Source organism: Acomys russatus, chromosome 32 (assembly GCF_903995435.1).
Source record: "Acomys russatus chromosome 32, mAcoRus1.1, whole genome shotgun sequence".
NCBI lineage: Eukaryota > Metazoa > Chordata > Mammalia > Rodentia > Muridae > Acomys > Acomys russatus.
Window position 1 is genome coordinate 32273386 of NC_067168.1, and position 26021 is coordinate 32299406.

General features: G+C 45.6%; 1 protein-coding gene across 1 annotated transcript in view; it reads right to left on the minus strand.

Annotated features, from left to right (window-relative positions):
- Col6a6 (collagen type VI alpha 6 chain) overlaps nucleotides 1-26021 on the minus strand; it is a 131684-nt gene that overhangs the window by 72178 nt on the left and 33485 nt on the right. The window contains exons 2-10 of the mRNA XM_051140010.1: nucleotides 23694-23792; nucleotides 21057-21653; nucleotides 18819-19439; nucleotides 17003-17563; nucleotides 15731-16288; nucleotides 12357-12932; nucleotides 8986-9555; nucleotides 655-998; nucleotides 472-550 (exon numbers count right to left, since the gene is read on the minus strand). Coding sequence (XP_050995967.1) covers nucleotides 472-550; nucleotides 655-998; nucleotides 8986-9555; nucleotides 12357-12932; nucleotides 15731-16288; nucleotides 17003-17563; nucleotides 18819-19439; nucleotides 21057-21653; nucleotides 23694-23778 — 3991 coding nt within the window. The 5' untranslated portion in view covers nucleotides 23779-23792. The remainder of the gene's footprint in view (nucleotides 1-471; nucleotides 551-654; nucleotides 999-8985; nucleotides 9556-12356; nucleotides 12933-15730; nucleotides 16289-17002; nucleotides 17564-18818; nucleotides 19440-21056; nucleotides 21654-23693; nucleotides 23793-26021) is intronic.

A 26021-nucleotide genomic window follows, 5' to 3' on the forward strand; every position in this document is an offset into this window, starting at 1 on the left:
AGATGTAGCAATATTAAACAGCATGGGGAGATATGGAAAGGAGCATCCTCCAGGGAAGGCTTTGAAGAACAAATACAGTAAGAGGAGGTAAAGTGTGGGCCTTGGTCAGTGTGCTGTTTTAGACACAGGGACTGCGAGAGGCAGCGAGAGATCAGAATGGTCTGCGAGGCCATTTGCTCTACTGGGCCCACACGGAAGAGAAAGGGTGCCAACGTCAGGGTCAGTAAGGCACCTGGACACAAAAGAGCCAGAGTTGAGCTCTGAGACAACGAAACTGATAAGTAGCCAGGCACAGTGGTTCATGCCTGTGCCCCCAATACCCAAGAGGCTGAGGTGAGGATGACCCTAAGTTTGAGACCGACTTGGGTTACATAAGACGTTCCAAGCTAGGCTGGGCTGCAAAGTAAAACCCTACTTAAATAAGGACCCAAACAGTCAACCCCATCCCTTCCCATCCCCGACCTTCAGTACCTTCCTTTCTGAGTTCATCAGATTTCTGTTCAAGTTTTTCAATGTCTTCATCCAATCCATCTGAAAATAGAAGGACCACCTAGGGGTAGGTTTTTAGGGAAAAAAAAAAAAAACAAGGAAAAAATTAGCAAAAAGTTCACTGGAAATCACAGACCAACAGACACACTAAAGCCATATTATTACCTTCCCTCGGGCGGCGGACTTATTCTGAAACGTGTCCCACAGAGAACTCAGCAGGTTCGCATTGAGGCGAGATGGGCCATTCACTGTCACACCCTGCAGGCTGCTCAGTATGTTGTCACTGTATATCTCAAACTTGGAAGGGTATCTTTCTACAGCATTTGCCACTTGAAAAGCTATGCTCACTTGAGTTTCTGTGCCCACCTCACAGCTTACGCCGTTGAGGGAGCTGATGGCACGTAAGATGCCTTGGAGGTAGGTTTCCATCCAGGGCTGACCTTCGAGCAAAGACTGCCCTCTCTGCTGACTTGAGAGGTCAAATCCAACCACGACGTCCACAAAACAATCTAGGATTCAAGGGGAAAAGCATATCTTGTTAGATTTAACACTGCACCAATGTGATTCTGATGCACATCTGATTCCAGGGACCAAGAAGTCTTATTTCCATTCTAGCTATACAGGAAAACCAGGAAAAGGCACGGGTCAGCAAAGAGCCCCAGAGTCAGTCTTCTATAACCTGTAGAAGTATAAATATATTTTTTTTAAAGCTGGCATAAAATTCTAAAGTGCTAAATGATTCTGCTCTAGCCATTATAAATACGTTCTGTCCTAAAGTATTCTGAAGGCACCCTGAGGATATGGTATTCTAAAACACAGTCACATAGCACTACCTAACACCTGAGGTCACTGACAGATATTAAGTTGTAATAGGAGTGAAAGAAAAGTAAAAAAAAAAACATTTGAAAAGAGAAAGTCATTTAGAACCGAAAAGTCACAGAAAAAGTTTTGATCATTTTTCTTTTGAGACGCATTGGGTCAATTTTGGTTGTCTTTAACACCCACCCAAAGAGGAAGTCGATGTTTAAAAAAAATCATTTAGATCTTGAGGCAAAGACACTGGCAATCCAATTATCCAACTTGTCCATGTCAAGGGTGTTGCTGCCTTCAAGAGCTCAGACAGTTGGGGAGCCAAGACACTTCCATTTGGGGTTCTAGAAACTTAAGAGTAGAAAAGTGTTGCATTTAAAGGTCTTTGCTGTTACCTTATAAACTCCAGGCAAGTCTCAGCATTGAAGACGTTTGCATGGGCTTGGTATTTTAAACTGAGCTCCCTAAAGGCAGGTAATTTAAGAAGGATAAAAGTCTTATGGCACAAATGCTCGCCTAAGATGCTAAACTCACTCCAACCTTGAGGCCTGCCTTCTTAACTCATGTGGCTTGCTTGGCAAAATAAAAAGAAATGCTTTGCATAAATCAGCAATTTTCAGATTGTGTGTGTCTGTGCATGTCTGTGTCTGTGAGTCTGTGTGAGTGTGTCCGCATGTGTATGTGTGTGTCTGCATGTTTGTGTATGTATATGTCTGTGTGTCTATGTATGTGTGTGTGTCTTGTGTTTATGTGTATGTCTGTGTCTCTCTGTGTCTCTGGTGCATGTCTGTGTATGTGTGCACATGTTTGTGTGTGTCTGCAAGTGTTTGTGTGTCTGTCTGTATGTGTGTCTCTGTGTGTGCATGTATCTGTGTGTGTATGTCTACATGTGTGTCTGTACATGTCTCTGCATGAGTGTGTACATGTGTCTATGTGCATGTGTGTGTGTCTCTCTGTGTGTGTGCATAGCTGTGCCAATTGTCTCTGTGTGTGTGTCTGTGTATGCCTGTGAGTCTATGTGTGTCTGTGTCTGTATCTGTGTTGTCTGTGTAACCTGTATATGTCTGTGTCTGTGTGTATGTTTGTGTCTATGTCTGTGCATGTCTGTGTATCTGTCTGTATGTGTGTGTACAGGGATGCCTCTTCAAGTCATCTCACAGACACACTGTTCAGTTGGGTATTTCTAAGTCGCTGAAGCAACAATAACAACCAAATTCGGTGCTTGAAACAAAAGTTTTTAAGCCAAGGACTGAGTGTGAAAAAAAAAAAAAATGAAAGCCTTACTTGATAATCAATTTCAGGAAGAGATTTAATGTCAAAAAGTCTAGAAGGGCCGCCTTCTACTTTGCTATATTTGACTCTACTCAGAAAGTGAGATGGAGGCAGAGACAGGAAGCCTCAGAAATCAGACTCCACCTTTTCCAAAAAAACGTTTGTGTCCACATCTCCTCCTTAGATTAAAAATACTTTAACCCATCAACAGAAAACCAGTCAGTGATAAACCGATGCAATTGCCCTCAAGGAAAGCACACTTTGGAAAGGCAGACACCAACAGAGATGTCATAATGACGCTGACTGACTCGGACTTGTTCCCTCAGAAATTGAGCATTTAAAACATTTCATCCAGAATGTCAAAGCCACAGTCTGAGTCCCTCATGTTTAATTAAAACTGGCAAGCAACTCCATAGTAATGTGATGAGAGCAAGTCCAGGCCAAGCAGCCACGTGGCTGCAGACAGTGCGAAGCTGGGGAGGGAGCTCTCATGTGTTGGCCCTGAAAGCTCTATGGAGAGATATGCCGGGGGAAATCTGGGGCTCTGGAGTCTTCCCTACTCCACAGGGAATCTGCCAGCAGACATTCAAAGTCCCTGGAGGCTGGGGTCATTTGAGAAGTGAGCTAAGGAGAAGGATACAGTTGATTTTTAAAGAACAATTAAACTTGGACACAGGGCTGAGAACAGGAAAGGAAATTAAGGAAGCAGCCACCACAGAGGAAAAGGGGTGAGGGTGGGATGGAAAAGGGAAGCACGCTGCTTTGAGCCTTGTGCTTAGGTTTTCTAAGAGCTGTGAGGAAGTTAGGGCAGAGCTCAGGGTGGGAAGACAGGAGCTTCAGTTTGTGTGTGTGTGTGTGTGTGTGTGTGTGTGTGTGTGTGTGTGTGTGTGTGTGTGTGTTGGGAACATCTCTTACCTTCTTGGAAGTTTTTTCTTTTTTCTTTCTTTTGTTTGTTTGTTTTTTGTTTTTCAAGAAAGGGTTTCTCTGTGTAGCCCTGGCTGTCTGGAACTCTCTTTGTAGACCAGGTTGGCCTCAAATTCACAGAGATCTGCCTGCCTCTACCTCCCAAGTGCTGGGATTAAAGGAATGAGCCACCACGGCCATCCCAGAAGATTTTCTTAACCACAAAAATCAAGAGATTGTATATCTCAGAATAAAAATGCAGAAGAACAGATTGGATGAGACAGTCATACTTCTGCCTGCCCTGCCAGGCCCAAGGCCCAACAGCTGAGTCTAATTAATCTGATCCTTCCATTTGTAAAGAGCTTTCTTTAGAGTTGGTGGTTGCATAGTCCTAGTATTAGGAAACACTGTTGAGTCCAGGGAGCCGGAGGGGTCAAGGACAGCAGCAGGACACAGCCCATAGTCTACCGAGCATAGGGCTCACAGTGGCAGAAGCGGCAACCACCAAGCTTGCATGTGGTCTGAGCCAGGCCTTCTGCACACACACACTGTGGTTGTTTAGCTTGGAGGTTTTGGGGGACTCCTAACAGCAGGAGTGGGGGTATCTCTGACTCTTTGCATGTTTGTGGGGCCTTTTTCCCATCTACTGGCTTGCCTTGTCCAGCACTGATGAGCCTAGTCTCATTGCATCTTGTTACGCTGTCTTCTGTTGGTATCTCTGGGAGGTCTGCTCTTTTCTGAAGGCTAACAGGGGAGCAGTGGATCTGGGGGAGAGGGTAGGTGGAGGAGGGACTGGGCAGAGGGGAAGAAAGGGAGGATACAGTCAGGATGTATTGTATTCAAAAAGAATAGATTTTTAAAAAGAGAGAGAGAATGAAATATGGTTGAGGGCCAGTGAGATGCTAGCTCAGTGGGAACTCTGCCAAGCCTGATAGTCCAAGTGCAATTCCCAAAACCTACATAGTGGAAGGAGAGAACGGACTCTAGCAAGTTGTCCTCTGATCTCTACATGTATGCTGTGACATGTGTTTCCCCCAAATACACACAATAAGTAAATAAGTACATGCAGAAAAAAATCAAGAAATACTGTTGACAAGCTGAGGCACATTAATAAGATTAGGTGGCTGCGGCCCTGAAGAAAATATCTCATTGGGAAAAGTGGGCTGGTTGGCCATTGTTGGGTGAAAGAGGAAAGACATTTGTACCGAGCATTTCCACGCAGCTGCTCACTTTCTAATTTTGAGTGATTGTGCACAGTGAGGGAAACTTTTTAAAAAAAATATTTATTTATTATTTATACAGTATTCTGCCTGCATGTGCGCCTGCCCACCACAAGAAGGCAACAGGTCTCATTACAAATGGTCATGAGCCACGATGAGGTTGCTGGGAATTGAACTCAGGACTTTTGGAAGAGCAGATGGTACTCTTAACCTCTGAGGCATCCATCTCTCCAGCCTAATTTTTAAGGGCAAGCAGGCTTTATGAATGGGAAAACTAAGACTTGAATGGCAACTGTGTCTCCAACATTCTGTGTGTTTTACTAAGAAGTAGATCAGATGCAGCAGAGCTATAGCTCAGTGGCACTTGCCTGGCACCCATGAGGTCACTCCCCTGGATCCAAAACCAAATGGAAACACCAACGAACAAACAAGCCAAGGAAATGCCCAGATCTAAGCCTGGTTAGTGCAGAAACACACCAAACTGCTTTCTGACCTCTGTGGTTAGAGGATTTTTTTTTTTTTTTTCATTTTAGAAGGAGCATCCTGTAATATACTTGTGAATGCCTTTGAAGCTTTATCAGTGTGCATTCCAGCCTCATCAGCCCAAAGCCCGCAGCTTGGCTACGAAAGCCTTACATTCTTGTTTGCTGCACTAATGACTTTGAGTTTATCTTAATAAAAAGGCACTTTATCTTCTCAAATTCATGATTGTTTCCATAATTTAAAAAAAGTTTTAAAAATATTTATTTATGGGGTACTGTATGGGGTGAGGGCAGAGGAGAATTTGCAGCAGTCCTTTTCCTCCTTCGCCACGTGGGTTCCAGGACAGAGCTCAGTTGTCAGGTGTGGGGGTGACTGCCTCTCCTGGCTGAGCCATCTTGTTGGCATAACAACTGCCTCCCTTAAAAATAATCCACTACATTCCCATTTTTAAAACTGTCTCAAGCACTCAAGTAGAAACCAAACTGTTCTAAGATAATTTTTGACCTAATAATTTAAAAATGAGTACCTCTTGTGAAATAGAAAATTAATGAGGAAGCGTTGGCTGGGACAATCAGACACATTCCAAAGTCAGAGCAGCATCTAAAGCAAGATGCAGAAAAGGCAGTGGCCCCCAAGTGACATCATGACGTTCAACCTTTGACCCACCTGCTGGGTTCTTACAAAAGATGGGAGACTGGGAAAGTACTCTTGGAGATGGTTGTTGGTGTACTCTGAGCCTTCTCACATGCAGGAGAAGCAATTTCTCCTTTCGTTCAAGAGGAAGGGGCTTGAAGTTTACTGCACATATTGTCCTTGGCTGGTGCCATAGTTTGAGCAGGACCCCTGGGCGCAGATCCACCCGTCATAATGTTCTTCTTGTAGCTTTCTAGGACCCACTAGATCCTTCTATTTCCCCATTCTCCCATGCTTCTCTCACTTAGAGTCCCAATAGGATGTCCTCCCCTCTGTCCCACTTTTCTGGTAAGTGAAGACTTTCATGGGACATGCCCCTTGGGCTAGTGTCCAGATATAAGTGAGTATATACCATTTGACTCTTTCTGCTTCTGGGTTAACTCACTCATTATAATCATTTCTAGTTCAATCCATTTGTCCACAAATTTCGGGAATTCCTTGTTTTTAATAGCTGAGTAGTATTCCATAGTGTAAATGTACCACAGTTTCTACAGTCATAGGGGAGGGGAGTAAGGGGAAAATGGGAGGGAGGGAGGAATGGGAGGATACAAGGTATGGATAACAATTGAGATGTAATATGAATAAATTAATAAAATATATTTAAAAAAATTAACTAGACACCTTATGCCAAGTAAAACTTAAAAAAGAAAAAGAGGAAGGGCCTTGAGAAAGTATCTTTGAGTTAACTTAAGCCTGGAAATTGGAGGAGCGAGACCCAGGGTCACAAGTGGGTCCCTGCAAAAGGAGAACAGCAGTTTTTAGGACCGTGAATTCTGGTGTTTATGGGGATGAGTGACTTGCCACTGTGGCCCACAGAACTGGTATGAATAAGCAGCAAAAGGAGCTGTGTTTGGGGTCCTCTGATTTTCCATTCAACAGAGTGGGGCAGGGAGAGCTGGGCAACCTGAAGCCAGAGGCATCACTTGATGTGCAGATGTGGCAGCTCCAGTTGAGACACTCGCCCTAAAATCAGCGTTGGTGGGGATACAGGCTATGGGAAATAACGTGGAAGAACTTAAACGGTGCTCTCTCCCCAGGACCCAGCTTTAGGTGTGGGCTACTGTCAGAAGACCGTGTCTGACCAGTGCCACCGAATGAAACGCTCTGTTCCTCTTTTCCCCAGCCCATTCTGGAATGGCCAGAGACCAGGGTCAGCAAGACGGGGTTGTGGGGGGTGGGAGGTAAAGAGAGGTATGGGGGTGTGGGAGGTGGGGTGGGGACGATGATGATGACAAGGCCTAGGAGAAGGGGTAGTGTGAAAGTGAGGAACGGGAACAATGAGGGAAATGCCAGCCACACATGGCTTTGTCTCTTGTGGCAAGTGAGCAACCTGTGGCAGGCTGGAAAAAATAGAGTAACCTTGAAGGGAGTTCACAGTTTCTGTACTTACAGCGGCATAGGCTGTCAATCACTAACAGGAGGCTCATTCCTCCCAATGATGTGGGCTAAAGGGAAGAGCCAGCTCTTATGGATGGGATGCATGTAATGGGTGAGTGGTGGGCAAAACTGCCTGTCAATTTGACCACATCTGGAATTAGCTAAAACCCAAGCTTCCGGGCACACCTGTGAGGTGTTATTCCTTAATTAAATCATTTTGAAGTGGGAAGACCCACTTTTAATCTGGGTCTTTTGGGGTGGGACAAGCCACCTTTAATCTGGGCCACACCTTCTGGTGACAGCCTATATACAGGACATGGAAGAAGGAAGCTGTCTGTCTGTCTGTCTGTCTGTCTGTCCATCTGTTTGTCTCTCTCTCTCTCTCTGTCTGGTTGCTCTTGCTAGCAAGCCCGTTCCTTCACTGGCATTAGAACCCACTTCTTTGGGATTCCTGCATATTCTGAAGACCAGCCGAGACATCCCGCCTTGTGGGTTGAACAACTGCTAGACTCTTGGACTTTGCCAGTAGACAGCCATTGTTGGACTAGCTGGACCACAGCCTGCAAGCCACTCAAATAAATCCTCTTTCAGTATAAAAAGAGCGATTTGTTCTATCAGTTCTGTTCCTCTAGAGAACTTGACTGATGCAGAGGGACTTGGTAATTCCATGGTAGGCGGCAGGCTTACTCAGAATCAGGTTTGAATGTTCATTGTCTCAGGGAAATCCTCACAAAGGTGCTTTGACCCAGGTGGTGCTCAATCACACTACACAAAGGCAAACATTCAACTACAGAGAAGCAACTGGCCCAAGGACAGATGGCGCGGAGCAGGATCTGTAGTCAGGTTTTCAGTCTCAGCTGCCTATCAATGATACCGTGGCTTTCCTTTCCTTGGTGGAAGTCTGTGGTAAATGTTTACCATGGGAACTTGGGTAGAAAAATCACTAACCCATAGGGTGCCTATGTAAGAGTGTGTGTGTGTGTGTGTGTGTGTGTGTGTGTGTGTGTGTGTGTGTGTGTGTGTGTGTCCGTGGAGGCCAGAGGTCAACCGTGTATACCATAGACCTTATGTTTTGAGACAGAGTGACCTGGAACTAATTTACTAGGCTAGGCGGGCTTCCCAGCAGGCTCCTCTCAGTGTCCCCAGGCCTGAGATTACAGGCATGCACCCCCACATCTGGCTGTTTCACACGGGCCTGGGGATCAAACTCCAGTCCTCCTGATTGCACAGCAAGCACAGTGCTGACTGAGCTCTCCAGGCCCCACATCTGGTCATTATTAAGCAGATAACTATGAAATGCTACCACAGAGGCTAATAGGTAAGGGACAGGCCTAGAGATGGCCCCTCCCCACCTATATGGAATCATCCCTTGCACCGTAGGCCTATTGCCAGGCAACCAGAAGCCACCAGGCAGCTCATTTTCTCTGTGACACATTCTCCAACCTCAGAAAGCAGCTGGGTTGTGAACAAAGGCCTCTCCCTCACATTTTGTGAAGTCAGGCATCTCTATTCACAAAAGAGCCATTCTCCCCCTGGGAGACACAGAGTCTCTAGCACACTGCGTTTCATCCCACGGTTCACAAAATACATATATGCTTTCATATCTGTGAAAAAGTTCAAATTGAAATCCAGAGGCACAAACCCAAATTCTCCCAGCAGCCCCAGGGGAGGTAAACAGTGGGAGGAAAATGCCAGTGGAGGCGGTGAGGGAAGTCAACATGGAGATCTCAATACTTACTGCTCTCGCCGCCCGAGGTACAGATGTTGCGCACGATTCTTTTCTTCACCTTTTTCAGCTCGTCGAAGTTATGGACCGTCAATTTTTTCTCCGCCGTCCCCGTGATCTGGACCAGCTGCTGGTCGTCCACGTCCCCGATGCCCACCGAGTAGATGTCCACCCCTTTGTGTCTCAGCTCCTCGGCGGCCTGAGCTACCTCGTCTTGGGACTGGCCGTCTGTGAGGACCAGCAGCACCTGGGGGGTGCCCGCGTTGATCCGGCTGCCTGTGTCTGGCTGGAAGTAATGCCTCACCTTCCTGAGCGCCTCTCCGATGTGGGTGTACCCAAAGATCTGCTGGATGCTCTCAATCTGTGTGGATACCTCCTTCTCCCCCGTGAAGGTCCCCAGCAGGAACTCTGACCTGTAGCTGTCACTGAACTGCGCCGCTCCAACGCGCACTCTGTCGAGGCTGACATCGAAGTCTTGAACGACTGATGCCAGAAACTCCTTCATCTTCTGGAAGTCGTTGGGATGGATGCTGTTTGAGCCGTCCATGAGGAAGACAAGGTCAACCTTCTCAATTTCGCAATCTACAGAGAGGAAAGGAAATGAGGGTAAGACCAGACGGCCGCTCTTTCTTTAACCTGCCAGGAGTGAATTAGGCATCTGCGGCTCCACAGAAAAAGCATTTTGAAAGTGGCCGCTTATCTCATGCTGCTCTGTGGTCACATTAATTGGAGAATAAATAAATACAAACGAGCCCCTCAAAGGCAGTGGGAGTCACGCGCTGCAAACCCATGCCTTCCGTGTTTCTCTCGTCTCTGTCCGTTTGGTCATACACCATTTTCTGTTCTGACGTGCCAGAGAACTGACAACAGGGCTACATAAGAGCTTCTCTCATCTCTCATCATGTGCAATCGGGTCCTAATCGTTCCAGAAGGCTGGGGACAGCAGTAGCACAGCAAACAGCATTAACATGCATCCACATAGAGATTCAAATAGAAGCAGATGGTCTGTATTATTTCCTTGGCCTCTCCTGCCCAGTTGGTCCAATAAAATTTTTTTTTCTGGCTTATTAGGGCAAATTGTGAAAAGTGTGCTTTCGGCTCCCCATCCGACCTTCCTGTTCTATCAGCTTCCTTTCTCTGGTATACATAGGCAAAAATAGTAGTGTAAAAAAGAATGTTTTGGAGTCCATAATGCAATATAGTCAGAGATTACTCTATTGCATTATTGTAACAAATCCAAACAAACAGAACGAGGCTGCCAATGGGTAAGTTATGCCTAGCACACCCTCATCTATAGCTTTTAGGCCTCTGCTAAGCCCTGTTACTTCCTTGAACTCCTGGGGTTCCCAACACTGACTCAATTTAACATTTGAAATTACGCACATACATGTGTGTGCACATATGCCTTTGTGTGTGTGTGAAGGGTATATGCACATTAGTACATAAGTGTGGGGGTATGAACACCCATTCATGAAGGCCAGGGGAGGACATCAGGCATTCTGACTTATTCTCTCCACCTTTGTCCCTTAAGACAGGCTCTCAGCCAGGTGTGGCAGCCCACACCTTTAATCCCAGCACTCAGGGAGGTAGAGGCAGGAGGATCTCTTGAGTTCGAGGCCAGCCTAGTCTACAAAACGAGTCCAGGACAGCCAGGGCTAAACAGAGAAACCCTGTCTCAAAAAACAAAAACAAAACAAAACAAAACAAAAAAACCCAACAACAAAAGACAGGGTCTCACTGAAATTGGAGCTAGGCTGGTGCCAGTGAGCCTCAGTGACCTTCTGTCTCAGCTCCCCTATGGAACTAAGTGTACAGACACAGCTGGCTGTTTACATGGGGCTGGGATTTGAACTCTTTAAGCACCCTTCAGCTGCATCCTAATCCTCAGAGTAGTCTTAGAAATGGTAAGAGGGGGCAAACTGCCTGCAGTCTGGATAAGAAAGAGAAAAGCAGAAACAGCATACAAAGTCCTTCGGAAGTGATGAGCTCACTGAAGGTCTCTGCTTCAGACTTGAGGCTGACAGCCTTTCTTGCTTAATGGGGACATCTCAGTGCAAAGTGCAGTTGTCAGCTTTCACAGAGAGTGACAAAAGGACAGATCGAATTTTAGGCATCTGTCAACAAGGAAGGAAAGATCTGTCCTTCTTCCTAATAACAAACAGAAAGATTGTTGGCTTGCCAGAGAAAATGCTTGTGGCTACATTTTAAGTGGGCAAAGCTCACAACAAACAACAAACAAAACTGAAAAGGTGAAATAATTTTGAAAAAGAACTGCACCCATATGTTGGAATTGTAAACCAATGGTGATTCCGCTAATAAAAAAAAATACGTTATTTATTTATTTATTCTTTTTTTTTTTTAGAGCACAAATTTGCTTATATGTTTTTCACCTAACAGTCCTATTGTTTGGAAAACAAAACTCTGTCTCTTCTTGAGAAACACCTTTAAACAAAAGGGTGAGGACTGTCTTTTCCTCTTTTTGGGGGGTGAGGAAGGTGAGCAGGGACATTCTACATAGCAGGGCTGGCCTGGAACTCAAGGTGTAGGCTAGGACGGCCTCCAAGTGCTAAGGCTATTAAGTGCGCAGAGCCACACCTAGCAAAACAAAAGTGGCAGCTTCATGAATGAACAATGGCTGAGCACTCTCTCTCTCTCTCTCTCTCTCTCTCTCTCTCTCTCTCTCTCTCTCTCTCTCTCTCTCTCTCTCTCTCTCTCTCTCTCTCTCTCTCTCTCTCTCTCGCGCGCGCGCGCGCGCACACACACACACACACACACACACACACAGTCACACTATCTCTGGCTGCCCAAACACACACACACACACACACACACACACACACACACACACACACACACACACACACACACACACACAGTCACACTATCTCTGGCTGCCCAAATGGATAAAGCCACCTGCCCTGTGCCATAGAGCCCTCAGAGGTTGGACTGGAGTCTGTAAAACCTAAGCCTGCATTTCCAGTGAACTCCTTTGGCCTGGAGGAGAGAAAGACTTCAGGCAACTGGTGATAGCCCTTAGGACGAGGCAGAGTTTGACTCTGGGTAGGAAGACCCCTAAGTAAACCTATGTTCTAATAAAGTCTTTGGAAAAACAGCAGAACTCTCAGTGCTAAAAGAGCCCAGGTGGGGGTGAGAACCTGTGTTTTCCAAAGTTTTTCTCTTGGGGAAGGAATTAAACGAAATACCCTTGAAAGCCCATCCAACTCTGGGATTTTATGAAGTGGGTAAGCCACTTCCTAATTCTGGTTCCTTCTCTCCTCTCAGGACAACTCATTCCCAAATGTGACTGGTTGGTATCTCACTCATTTGCTCCCCGCCCCCTTTTTTTTTCACTAATTAGAAAAAACTTAATTGACAGGCCTTACCGACTTTTGAAGAGTTACAGACACTGGCTGACACATCAGAAAATATCCCCTTCAGGCCTCCAAACGTTTCTACAAAGTAGTACTTGTCACTCGACCCTGCCATGGCTAAGAGCTCCCAGCTATTGGCACCAGCAATCCCCACAGCCAGGACGAGGATGCCTTTGTCCCTCAGGGCCTTGGCGGTGGCGTTGAGCTTCTCCGCATCATGAGATTCCCCATCCGTGATCACAATGAGGACTTGGGGGACCCCCTTCTGCAGACGGCTGCCCCGGGCTTCAGTGAACATGTGATCGGAGAAGGCCAGGGCCTCGGCAGTGTAAGTGTTACCACCCATGGGCTGGTCATTCTGGAGGACCGAGATCACCTCCAACTTTGTGCCTAGTTCATCCAGATAAAACAGCACTTCCGGGTCATCAGCATACTTCAGAGCTCCGAACCGGACCCGATTCTTGCCCACATCAGCTTTCTTCACCAGGCCAATCATAAAGTCCTTCATGATGTTATATTCTTGGTAGTCAATGCTGCCGGAGCTGTCGATGACAAACACAACATCCAAAACTTCAATCCGCTTGCATTCTGAAAAGAAAGAAGAACAGCTGAGATTCAGTGCGGGAGGTTCTCCCGCCTTCTGTTTCACATGGCTGGTGTTTTCTCTCTGTAGGAACAAGCTATGTGTCAGATTTTCAACACTCTGCATGGCAGAGATAAGGTGCACTCTTGTGCTCAGCAATGTTCAAGGTGAGCTTTTGGAACAGGGTGAGTGTGGAGTGCAACCCACCACAGAGGTAAGAGATGTGATGGCCATTATGGGTCATTGTCTCAACCATGTAGTCTCAACCTGTAGGCTAAAAGAGAAAGATCATAACCATATAAAATTTCCCCATATAACTGGTCCCTTCCATGTGTGCTTTTACTTATTCAAGTTTATTTTTAATTTACAGGGATCGTGAGGATTTTATTAGGATCCCATGGAGGAAATGACAAAACAACAGCAGCAAAAGGCATTCGATAACACTATGTTTTTATCACAGTTCGGTTCTATGTTGGCTGATTTCTGAGCCTATGTGTCTGCCTTGTTGACTTTCTCGAAGCGCTTATTTCCGTTATTAGGACCCATCATTAAAAAGCCGGCCAGTTCTCGCTTAGCTCAAGTAAGCTGTCCTAACATGACACTCTGAACTTGTCAAGCCTGAGGCCAGCATTTTGGGCACAGCAGAGCAGAAAAGACCTAATCGCCAACTCATCTAAAGGAGCACGTCCCACTGTGAGTTCTAAAAGTGAACTCATCTTTCTGGAGAAGTGGGGTCCTGAGATGGCCATTTGGTCTTTATGTTGTTAACACACTCTCTCTGGGTCTTTAGATAAGTTCAATCCAAAGATTTGTTAGCTCATCCGTTCTGGAGAAGCAGAACTGTGAGAAAGTGCTCCCCAACCGCCCCCGCTGGCTTTCACATGTCCTTCCTCTGTGAGCCACTTGCCAGCCATGTGGTGGACTGTTGGAAACACAAGAGTCAATGTACTCAACGCTGACTGGAGGCCATGCCTACAGAGCCAAGACTCAAATTCCCAAGAAAAAAGGCTGACTCCACTGAGGAAGAACTAGGCCCCCTCCAGCTGTCAGCTGGCTGTGGAGTTTGCTTGGATCACTCAGGGACTTGCGGGGGTTGTGGGGGTGGCGGCAGGGAGGGAGTTTGCTCAGGGTTGGAGCCCTTCGAAGAGTTTATAGTTATTATGGATGGCATTGCCAGGAAACAGAAACCAGATGTGGTCCTCCTTCAACCAAACACGGAGGACAACCACCAAACCCTACGAGACAGTATCTCTTCTCCCTTAAAGGTCTAAAAATACGTATTTTCAGAATGTTTCTATCATTAAGCCCTGGGGTCACACAGGAACAGTTTAGCTGCTTATATTTGCTGGACTTGGATGGATTTGGTTTTGGGGGGAAGGATGAGATGCTGGGGTTCAGTCCATGGCCTTGAGAATGCACTGCCGCCGAGCTGCGCCTTCAGCCTGGAGCTTTGGTGTGCACACCTTCATTATGCTGTAGTGTCATAGGAAGAGCGCAGAGTGTGACGTTTAGTTCTCCAAAAGTATGAATTGTTCAAGCTCTTTTTTTTTTTAAATATTTTTTCTAGATTTATTTATTTATTATATATACAGTGCTTGCCTGCATGACAGAAGAGGGCATTAGATCACATTATAGATGATTGTGAGCCACCATATGGTTACTGGGAATTGAACTCAGGACCTCTGGATGAGAAGTCAGTGCTCTTAACCTCTGAGCCATCTCTTCAGTCCCTGCTCAAGCTCTCTTACTACAGTCATGCTTTGTACAATTTAGTAGACAGTTTTCACAAGCATTTCATTTGCTCAAATAGATGCTGAGCCAGAGATGAGTCTTCTGGAGGGTGGGGGAGGGGAGCAGGGCTGGAGAGATGGCTCAAAGGTTAAGAGCACTAACTGCTTTTCCAAAGGTCCTGAGTTCAACTCCCAGCAACCACATGGTAGCTCACAACCATCAATAATGTGACCTGATGCACACTGTATACATAATAAACAAATCGTTTAAAAAAAAAAAAGATGAGTCTTTTGCTCAAGAGGATCTGTTCCCCTGCAACTGTCTCAACAGCCCACCTGTGGGCTGACGGCACAAGACATATAAGGCTGGGCCCCTCAGCGAAGAGCAGGGCCACCTGTGGCGGGACTCATGACCTAACATTGGCCATGGGTAGACTCAGCTCAAATGACTGCCTTGGATAGCTCCCACCTCTGCTCTGGTTTTGCTTTCCTTCTTCTCTTCCTGGAAGCAGTCCTGCAATGGGTCACTTCCACAAGAGCTCTTGACAAAGCCCCTCCCCTCCAGGGAAACTGACATAAGATCTGGTAATGTCCAATTTTCTCCCCCAACACAGGGTTTCTCTGCATAGCCTTGCCTGTCCTGGACTCCCTTTATAGACCAGGTTGGCCTCGAACTCACAGTGTCTCTGCCTCTGGGATTAAAGACATATGCCACCTTGCCTGGCTGACATCACTTTTTTTTTAAAGGAGTAATTAATCATATTAGGACTTTCTGTAGATCTATTTATTTTATATGTGAGGGGTGGGGGAGGCTCTGAGCCAAGATCTTACCCTGTATCTCAGACTAGCCTGGAACTCATTTCTGTAACCCAGGCTGGCCATTTTCCTGCTTCATCTTGCATACTGGGATAACAGGCACGAGCCACCATACCCAGCTCTTAACACTCAAAAGGCCAAAGGCACTAAAAGCAAGCCTTCCAAGTGAGAAGCGGCAGGCATTTGAATGCAAGTCTATTTAACTCAAGCAACACTAAGTATCTGGTTGTCCCTGCTGGGACTAGCCCCGTGCTTACCTTCACGGGGACTGCATATTCCCAGAACGAGATCATCTTCAATGTGCTGAAGAATGTCAAAGTTCTCAACATAGAAAACCATCTCTGGTTTCCCGCTGATCTCCTCCAGCTGGGTGACATTGGAGCCAAAGACCCCCACGGAGTAGATAATCACCCCTTCTTTGCGCAGGGCTACTGCCGGGTCCCTTACTACGTCCTGCGCCTCGCCGTCTGTGATGAGAATGAGGAACTTCCTGACATTGGGCCGGGCCCCCTTGTCGGGACTGAAATACTGAGACACAAAGGTCAGGGCGCTGCCTGTCAAGGTTGTTTCTCCAATGTGCACCATTCGGTCGATGGCATTGGAGATGTCACTTTGAGACATGTATGTGTTGAGCTGAAACTCCTCCTTGTTTTCGTGGCTGAACTGGACCACGCCAATCTGCACTCGGTCTGCCCCGATCTGAGATTTGCTCACTAGGTTCTTCATAAACATCTTCATTTTGCTGAAGTTTTCCGGCCCGATGCTGCCGGAACTGTCCACCAGAAACATGATGTCTGCCTTCATGTCTCGGCAGGCTGCAAGGGAGAGACTGGGGTGTTTAGTCACATCACCGAGGATAAAAAAATTAAGAGTTCACAGGAAAGCCCAAATCGCAAGTAACTCTGTGTTCAAGCTCGGTGTGTGTGTGATAAAGATGGCTAGGCAAATAAAGCATTGCAAACAACAACAGCTAAGGCTATTCTGTTCCTTGGTAATTTGTGCCAGTATCTCAACCTCTGCACCATTTGGGGCCAGTTCATTTTTATTGTAGTAGGTGATTAGCAAATGCGCTGGACTCCTCCACTCAGCAATGCTAAGAAAGCTCCCTACTCAGAACACCAGAAATGCCTCTACAGGTCTCTACCAATACCCTGAGAGAGTAAAAACTACTGACGTAGTGCTCCAGAGAAATTCATACAAACTCATTTATAAAAAAAAATGTCAATCAGATGGCCATGCCCCCCCAAGAACGCATTTGATTGTACTATAAACATGACACCTAATCACACATGTTGGCAGGGCTTTGTGGGAAGAGGCTAATTAATATTCATTAGAGAGAAACAGCTCAACTAGCTCTGTCATTCTTCAGAAATTAATTTATCCTACCACGGGGGTGGGGGGTTGGGGAGGTTGCTTTGTTCTGAGGGAGAAAATAGTAACGATCTCAACTTCGAAATGTGTGTCATCCCTCTAGACTAACTGTCCCTTTGTGAGCTGCTGTCTGAAGGTCCCGCCGCGTCATGTCCTACCTTCTTGAGTACAGATCTCTTGAACCACTTGGTTCCTTATGCCTCTCAAGGCATCGAATTCATGCACGTAGTAGACTCGTTTTTCCTCTCCCGCTATCTCCCGCAGCTGTGTTTGGTTGGCTTCCTTGACTCCGATAGCATAAACGCGGATGTTTTCCTCCCTCAGCCTGTGCGCAGGCTCCAGGACGCTATCCCGGGACATGCCGTTTGTCAGAACGACGAGGTGACACGGCACTTTGTTTCCTCGCTGCTTCTTTGCTCTCTGCAGCAGCTTCAGCGTGAAGTTCAGGGCTGCACCCGTGTTGGGATTCCCGCCCATCTGTCTGATGTTCTCAATGGCCTTTCCCAGGTCAGGTTGGCTGGTGTACTTACTGATCCCAAACTCCAAGTCCCAGGTGTCTGCGTACTGCACAGCCCCGACCCGCACCTTGTGGGGAGCAATGGTGAACATGTCCACCACCTCTGACAGGAACGTCTTCATTTCCTGGAAGTCTGTGGGCTGGGTGTTCCCTGAACCGTCAATGAGCAGGTAGATATCTGCTTCCTCTGTATCCACGCAGGCTAAAACAGAACCAAATAAATAAATGGAATGTATCAGTTGGGGCAAATGCAAAAGAGACATGAGCGCAGCTAGGAAGGGTAAATGTTACCAGCACGTACAGAAGAAAGATGGGGTTGACTTTCAGGCGTCAGAGACTCTCTTTGCCTAGCTTGGGACCAGGGACCAGCATTAGTTGGGTGAAATGAGTTGTCTCAGGCAGTTTGAGACTATAACCTGAATTCTCTGCCATGAATAAGGATGAGTATAAATATGAGAAAACTAGAAATCCTTCTTTGCAAGCTGCTTCTCTCCGTTAGTAAATACCATTCGGGGGGAAAGAACTATAATGAGGAACAGAGGGCGTGTGGCAGGATGCCGTGAGCTCGTCAGTCCTCTTTCCTACAATCCAGAAAAAAAGGTATTTACTTCTTGCCCACTCCTAGTCCTGAACTCCAGTAGCAGTGTTGTCAAATCACCTTGGGTGTGAGACAGTGAAACTTACAGTAAACAGGGCCGTAAATAACTGCTGCACAATATACACAAATGTTTGCATATGAGCATAGGAAAACTAGAATGCGCCACTAGAATTTCATATAAACTATGAGAATATTTATATAGCATATATGGGTACATATGTGCACTTGTATAAAACCAACACTGAACACATGCAAATATACAGTCACCGCTCTCTCTAAACTTGCAGGCAATCGATTCTTATTGAAATGTATCCATCTCCTATACAAATCATGTTTCTTATTTATTTTCTAACTTGGCCTGAGGGTTTAAAAAAAAAAATAGAGAGAAAGATATGAAGTACAGGAAAGATCAGGGGAACTTCTGAGAAAAAAGAATAAAAGTCAATGAGGGGAGAGGACCAGAAAATGGCGATTCCAGGGAGTGGTGAACTAACCACCCAGCTAAAGCCACATCAGAGAGGAAAGACACTCTCCCAGGCTCACACTTCCGCGGGTTTTCGTGTCCCCCACGCGGGAATTCCTCGTATCCAGCTAAACTTAAAATCAGCCTGGAGTGGTGGCTCACTCTTGTAATCCAGCACTTGGGAGGCAGAGGCAGGTGGATCTTTTTGAGTTTGAGGCCAGCTTGGTCTACAAAGTGAGTCAGGATAGCCGAGGCTACACAGAGAAATCCTATCTCAGAAAAATACCCATAATAGTAATTTGCACACCCACTTAAGAGCCCGAGTCCCTTCAATATAACACTCAAAAAACAAAAATAAAGAAGGCTCTAGAACGGCACTTTTCAGTAAGGCTTTACCAGATTTGAGGGTCTCGGTCCGTTCTGAGAAGACAGAGACCGTGTGCGTGATTTGGTTCCGTAGCTTCTTCAGGAACGTTTGGTTATGGGTGGCCAGCTCGGAGAAGTTGCTCAGTTTGGAGGCAAACTGCTCCGCAGGGTGGGATGCGATCTTCCCCAGCTCGGCTGGGCTGGCTCCCTCTATCCCCATCGTAAAGATGGTCACACCCTCACGCCGGAGGTTGACAGCCGCCTTGGTCACGTTGTCTTCCGAGGCTCTGTGGGTCACCAGCACGGCGATCTGAGGCACCCCCTGGTTCTTCCGACTGCCTCTCTGTGCACTGAAGACTTCCTTCCTAGCCTTTCTGAGGGCAGCCCCAGTGTAGGCCTGCCCTACTCGGGGAGACAAGTCCTGTATGTGCCGCAAGACCTCCGTCTTGTTGATGCCCGTGCTCAATGAACTGATCACTCTCGTCTCATTGCTGTAGGCCACCAGGCCAACCCTCATGCAGTTTTCCTTTACGTCAAGGGCAGAGACACTTTCTCCCAGGAATGCTTTAAGATGGTCAATGTTCTCCTGGCTGCCATTAATCGCCATATCTAACAGGAACACCACATCGGCCACAGAAGGACCTTGGCAAGCTGGGTGGGACAAAGAATGAATGAGCACAGTTATAACAGGACAGTCAACACCTCTGATGAGCATCGTAAGGTGTGCAGAACATACACTAGGGTTCAGCTAGGTAAAGGAAACATGATGTGACCGATGAGGCTGAGATGAAGGTGACCCCAGGGTCAGAGACTGAATATCAGCTGCACTCCCAGCTTCAATTCCTTCATCTATAAAGTGAGATATAGTGTTTACTCCATAGAGTTGGTGTAGATATGAAATGAGATAATATACTTAACGTGGAGCCTGGTACATACTATCCATTCAATGATCACTAGCTATTAAATGTGAAAATCATTTTAGGTATCATTTCCATTAGTCTCAGCAGGTCAAGCCTAAATATCGCAAAGGAATGATAATGTATGCATTTGCGTTATTCAATTATTTGGCAACGGCACTAGTTTTAAAGACTCATATTTTCATAAGTTGCCACAAGAAAAGCATTCTGTATTATCGGTATGTCATCGCAAACTGATTTAACCAGGGGGGGGGGGGCCGACTGTGGAGAACACAGAAGCTAATTCAGACACAAACAGCAGAGTAGGCAATGAGGTGTGCATACTGCCTGGCGGGGAACCAGGAAGCTTGACCCAGCCCTGCCTGCATGTGGCCGCCTGGCACTGGGGCAGGCAGTATCACTTTAGTTTTTGGCTCTGGGATAGGATTTGGATAACCAGAGGCTGGCTTCAGCCTTGCCATCCTGCGGCTACATTATGTGGTTCCAGAAGTTGAAGGCTTTTCCAGGAGCAAATTTGTTTTCACTGAGCCAGTAATAAGACCGCAGCCAGAACAACCCAGGGAGGTGGCTCAGAGGAACCCGGGTGACAATGAGTGGTTGCTGCAGAATTTTTAAATGCCTAGGGCTAAAGAAGCCACAAAAGAGGCCAGGCGAGGTGGTGCATGCCTACAATCCCAGCACTCTGGGAGGCAGAGGCTGGTGGATCTCTGTTAGTATGAGGCCAGCCTGGTCTACAAAGTAAGTCTGGGACAGCCAAGGCTACACAGAGAAACAAAACAAAACAAAAACTTAAACAGCCCACAAAACCCAAAGCCCTGTGGGATTCGCTGTTTTCTTAAAATGGCCACAATCTCTGGATCTCCTTGAACATGCAAAGATATTTAACACCTGAAAATGCCGCCCATTGGAAGAAAGGGGTATTTGTGGGATTTTAATTCTCTTTCCACCTTGATTTTTCAAAATCCTTTAGTCCTATACACATGGCCTCAGCCCACTGCCCAGGTGAGTTTTGTTGTCAATTAGACACACTTAGAAGAACTCCATCATATTGGCCTCTGGGCATATGTGTGAAGCCTTTTCTTGATTGCTAATTGATATAGGAGGGCCTGGCACACTGTGGGCAGTACCATCCTTAGGCAAGTGGGGATATGCAAAAAAAAAAAAAAAACAAAAACTTAGATGAGTAAGTCAGAAGGAGCAAACTAGCAAGCACAGTCCTTCCATGGTCTCTGTTTCAGTTCCTGATTGAACTTCCCTCCATAAACCTATAAGCTAAAATAAACTCTTTTCTTCCAAGGTTGCTTCAGGCCAGTGTTGCATCACACACTACAAAGAAAATTAGAACACTCGCCTTCTACAATAATGTCATCGGCCATTCCTTCCCTGTGTTTCGTTACATCCTTGATGATCTGCGTCATATTCGGGGCAAACATGCTGAGGTCCCTGATGGTCCTGAGGTTGAAATGGAACTGGGCTGTGGCCATGGCCTTCAGGTTTTCCTCAGAGGCCTTCTGCACCCCCACAGAGATGATTTTCACCCCAGCCTCCCGCAGGGCCTTCGAGGCTCCTTCCACGTCATCCTCGGACTCTGCTGAAGCCAGCACCACCAGGATTGGGGGGAACTGTTTCTTGTCTCTTCCGTTTGTGGGAGCTGAGAAAAAGGTCCTGTGAGCCTCCTGCAGGGCGTTCCCTATCTTCAGGGACCCACCGATGAACCCAAAATTCTTCTTCAGGTGGTTCAGCATGGGGTTTCTGCTCTTGAAGGTGCCCAGCTGGAACTCACTGTGGAGAGCATCGCTGTACTGGGCCAGGGCCACGCGGTACTTGTTGGCCTCTATGGGGAGGCTGCTGATCATCTTGTTGATGAAAGTTTTCATAAGAGGGAAGGACTTAATGCCCAGGTGATCTGAGCTGTCCACCAGAAATACAACATCGGCATACTCGGGGCCTATAAAATCATAAACATAGCATAGCAAAAAAGTTTTAGAAATTTTCTGCCATGTTTAATGCCACCACACACACACACACACACACACACACACACACAGAGAGAGAGAGAGAGAGAGAGAGAGAGAGAGAGAGAGAGAGAGAGAGAGAGAGAGAGACAGAGACAGAGACACAGAGACAGAGAGAGACAGAGGGACAGACAGACAGACAAACAGACAGACAGACACACAGACACACACACAGACACACACACACATACAGGATTTTCATTTGAATCAGTCTCAAACTTGTTTGAGTGATGAAACCTGAAGATCTTTCATTGTGACTTTTACTCTTGCAATGCCTCAGGTTATCTGATTAATTTATAAACATTATTTTTGTATTACAAATTGTTGAGTTGATGAGGTTTAAGACATCACACACACACAGGATTGGCTAAATCTGTGGGGGGAAGTTATTTATGTACATTCATGTAGTACCTATGAATGAATGGCATAGTCTCATGTATCCCAGGCTGGCTTTGAACTTTGATCTCCTGCTATCACCTTCCAAGTGCTAGAAATACAGGCACAGGTCTATCACCATGCTAGGCTCTGGAATTCTGTTTTTATTTTTACAGAAAATCATAGAGTCCAAACTGGTTCCATATACTGACAGCTGTTTGCCTGGTCTCTGAACTTTCACTACTTTATCACAAAGGGAGATAGGGATGGTGTGTGTGTGGGTGTGTGTGGGTGTGTGTGGGTGTGTGTGGGTATGTGTGGGTGTGTGTGGGTGTGTATTAAGAGATAAGAACCCTGCCTGTCATCAGCTCACCCTATGAGCATTATCAGATCATTCAGTAAGTAAGAATGAGCCTAGTCTCCTCTACTTTAGACTAGGTACAATTAGCAAATACCCAGGCTGCCTCCTCACTTGAAGCTTTCATCACAAATGGCTGCTAGCTACATTCCTATCAAGTCATACTAGCTCCTGCTTTTTTCTCCCGTTGCTAAGAAACCAGCTCCACCCTCTGTCACTTAGTCTTTATAAGCACCAGACCAAAGCCCTGAGGATAAATTGGTCCTTTCTCATCCTTCAAATGACTGAATCCCAGTGTCTGAGATCTCCAGGGGAAGAATGAGCAGAGGGTCAGTCAGGACCTTCTCCCAATGGAAGGCTGGTTGGTCCAGGAGATGGCTGGCTGCTTGGGGTGGCCATGAGTGGCCTTTCTATTCATGCATAAGCTCCTACGTAGCCCCTAAATAGCCCTATATCTAGGAAAGACTGAATGGCAGTGAGGCAGTTCCGGGGGCCTTTATCATGTCTAAGCCATGAAATTATGGGCATGTGGGGTATAGGGTGAGTCTTCTTAAAAAGCTTAGGGCTCAGAGAGACATCAAATGATGATATTTGGGGGACAAAGTCTAGTTTATCTCCACAAAATTGTTTCAAGGTCAGAATCCCAGAGGGAGCTATGAAAGCCAGTGTAGGTGGTCCTGGCTGCGAGCTGGCCAGTACACACACCAACTACTTAAGCAGGGTCAGAGGAGGAGACAGAGGACGTTTTTTGAACTTTATTTCACTGGACTTGAGTTACTAACTGCAATTATCCACCATGACAGCTAGGAGCTGTCTCTCCAGGACAAACACATGCATGCCATTATAAACACCAGTCAAATCAGCTGTTGCTGCTGCAGCAGCAGCAGCAGCAGTAAAATCTACACAGTTAGCCAAAGCCAACACTTTCAGTCAATTAAAAACTGAGACATTCTGAATTTTCCAGTGCTTAACCTAACAGAATTTCCAAAGAGACCTGGAGTAGGCTGAATTAAGAACAGAATGCTAGCTTTCGTTTATCAGTAGCTCAGGATTTCCAAAGAACACAGGGAAAAATAAAAAATAAAAAAGATAAAAGACAAAACCTTGCCACCCACATCCTCACCACCATTGAAATCAGGCAGCGTGAAGCAAATATCCTAATTTTAACAGCTTATACTCATTTGCTAGCTATTGAGTATAATACAAATTATGAAAAAGAACCACTTCTATCTCTTCTTACCAGAATCTTGGTTCACACAAACACAGAAACAAATCACTGTCAGGAACAAGGTCAGCAGCATTTTCAGGTTATGGGCTGAAAACATCGCCAACTTGGAAGCTGAAAAAGCAAAAAGGCAAGCATGGAAAATCATTTGAACGTTGTTTGTGAATCAGGACTCACATGGATGACGGCAGACAAGATTACACAGTGAACTCGGTGTGATGAAGGGCAGGGGACGGCTGAGGCTCACTGGCCTTCTAATCTGTGAGGTGCCTTGGAGGAACACAGAGCTGCCTTAGAGGTACACTTTCCTGGTTCTCAGACCTTGAGAGGATACAAGATGCTGAGCCATCAGGACTATATGCACAGTATTCGGTTAGTCTTTTTCTGATCTGCTTGCTGATAGTGCACTGTTCATTGTGATGTGGTCTAAGACTGTTAAAACCATCTCCCAATATGAATACATAGGTGGATTTCATCTTAAACCATTTGTATTCTAGGTATGGGTAAATCTTTCCCTATTTTTCCCTCTCCTTCCTTAGCTAGATAGGCAATAATGGCCATTTCTTTCTTTATATTTGTATTTTTTTTTTATATATATTTGTATTTTTTAAAGAGGATCTCACTATACAGACCAGGTTGGCCTTGAACTCAGATCTCCCTCTTCTGCCTCCAGAATGCTAAGATTGCATGCACCACCATGCCCAGATATAATTTATCTTCTATGTTCTTTCAAAATTTTAAAAATATTAAACTTTATTTTATAGATTTACTAGAAATGCAAATTTAAAACACCATGTGTTGAAATTAACCATACCCAAAGACTATACCTCTCAATGATCTTCTACACAGTTGGAGTAGAAATTTGGAATGGATGTTTTGCAGTTTCATACTGGATTTTATGCTTTCACTATTGAATATGTTTTATATGCTTATCCACCAACAAAAACAAAAACTCCATGACAGAAATACAACTAGAACAAAAATTAGCTTTATGTCCTTCATAACTGGTATCTCCAACCTTCATTTAGTCCTCCTTCACCCTCTAATATTAGCCGTTTCTTATTCTCTTCCTGTTCTACAGCACCCACATGTACGTTTGTTTACACGCACACACCACACACACACACATGTATGTGCGCACTTGCATACATGTGTACACGAGCACACACACATTATTGGCTAGTGCTGTATTAAAGAACATGAGGTTGTTCTTCTTAGACTGTGTGACCTCGATTAACATTACACATTCTAAGTCTATTCATTTTTCTATGAATTTTATGATTTCACTTTTCTGTAGATCTAAATTGTATTTCTATGTGTAAATATATGTTGTATGTTTAATTTTTTATTATCTATTTATCTGTTGATGAACAACTAGGTAGAGTCTAATGATTTGCACTTAGAGCTTATTTCTAAATTGGAGAGAAGAGGGGAAAAACCCATGTGCCACATATTAATAGAAGATGGAAGTCTCACTCCTTAGAATGGGAACTCAATTTGTGTCCATCTGTCTGGGTGCACATGGAGCAAGGGTCTCACAATTCCAGCTTGGCCCAAAACATTTTCAGCCACCCTGGAATGCCTATTGTGGAGAACAGTAAATATTCTCAGAATAGTAAATACACACACACACACACACACACACACACACACACACACACAATAGTAAATATTTACAGAATATATGATAGAATAGTAAATATATTACAAATACATATAAAGACACAGAGCTTTTTCAATCACTTCCCCACTAAACAAAAAACAAGCTGACAATAATATTTCCACGCCCAGCTTAGTTGCCCCCAGATGTGTGTTCACAATACCCCTACAGCCACTCCACTCGGCTCCAGGGCAAACCTCAAGCTTAACATTTCACAGTCAGAAAAAGACTCTTGACTGGGAAATCCTATTATTTCCCTGCCTGCTCCATTGTCCTTGTAACATTCTCCAGCTTGGGACTTCACTTCCGTCCTTCACGAGAGTGGAGACACTTCACTTGTCAGAAGCCATGTCTATCATGAGTCCTAGGCAAGAGGATGTGAGTGGGGGCAGAACTGGGCTCCTAAGAGGCTATTTTAAGCCAACTTTTCATTTTAAAGGAGCTAAACCTTAAAATAGAATGCCCAAAGCAAACATCATCTGCATATACACTTTTGCTACTAGTGTGCATAAGACCAAGCAAATGGCGTGTGTATGTGAAGAGGGGACTGCGATGGAACAAGAAGTGGGAATGATCTTCAAGTCCAAGGTTGGGCGGCAGGGCTGGGCTGGAGCTCAGCAGGGAAGGGCTGGCCTCTACCTTTCTTCCCAAGTAAAAAAAACTTGGAAGACAAAGATAATGGG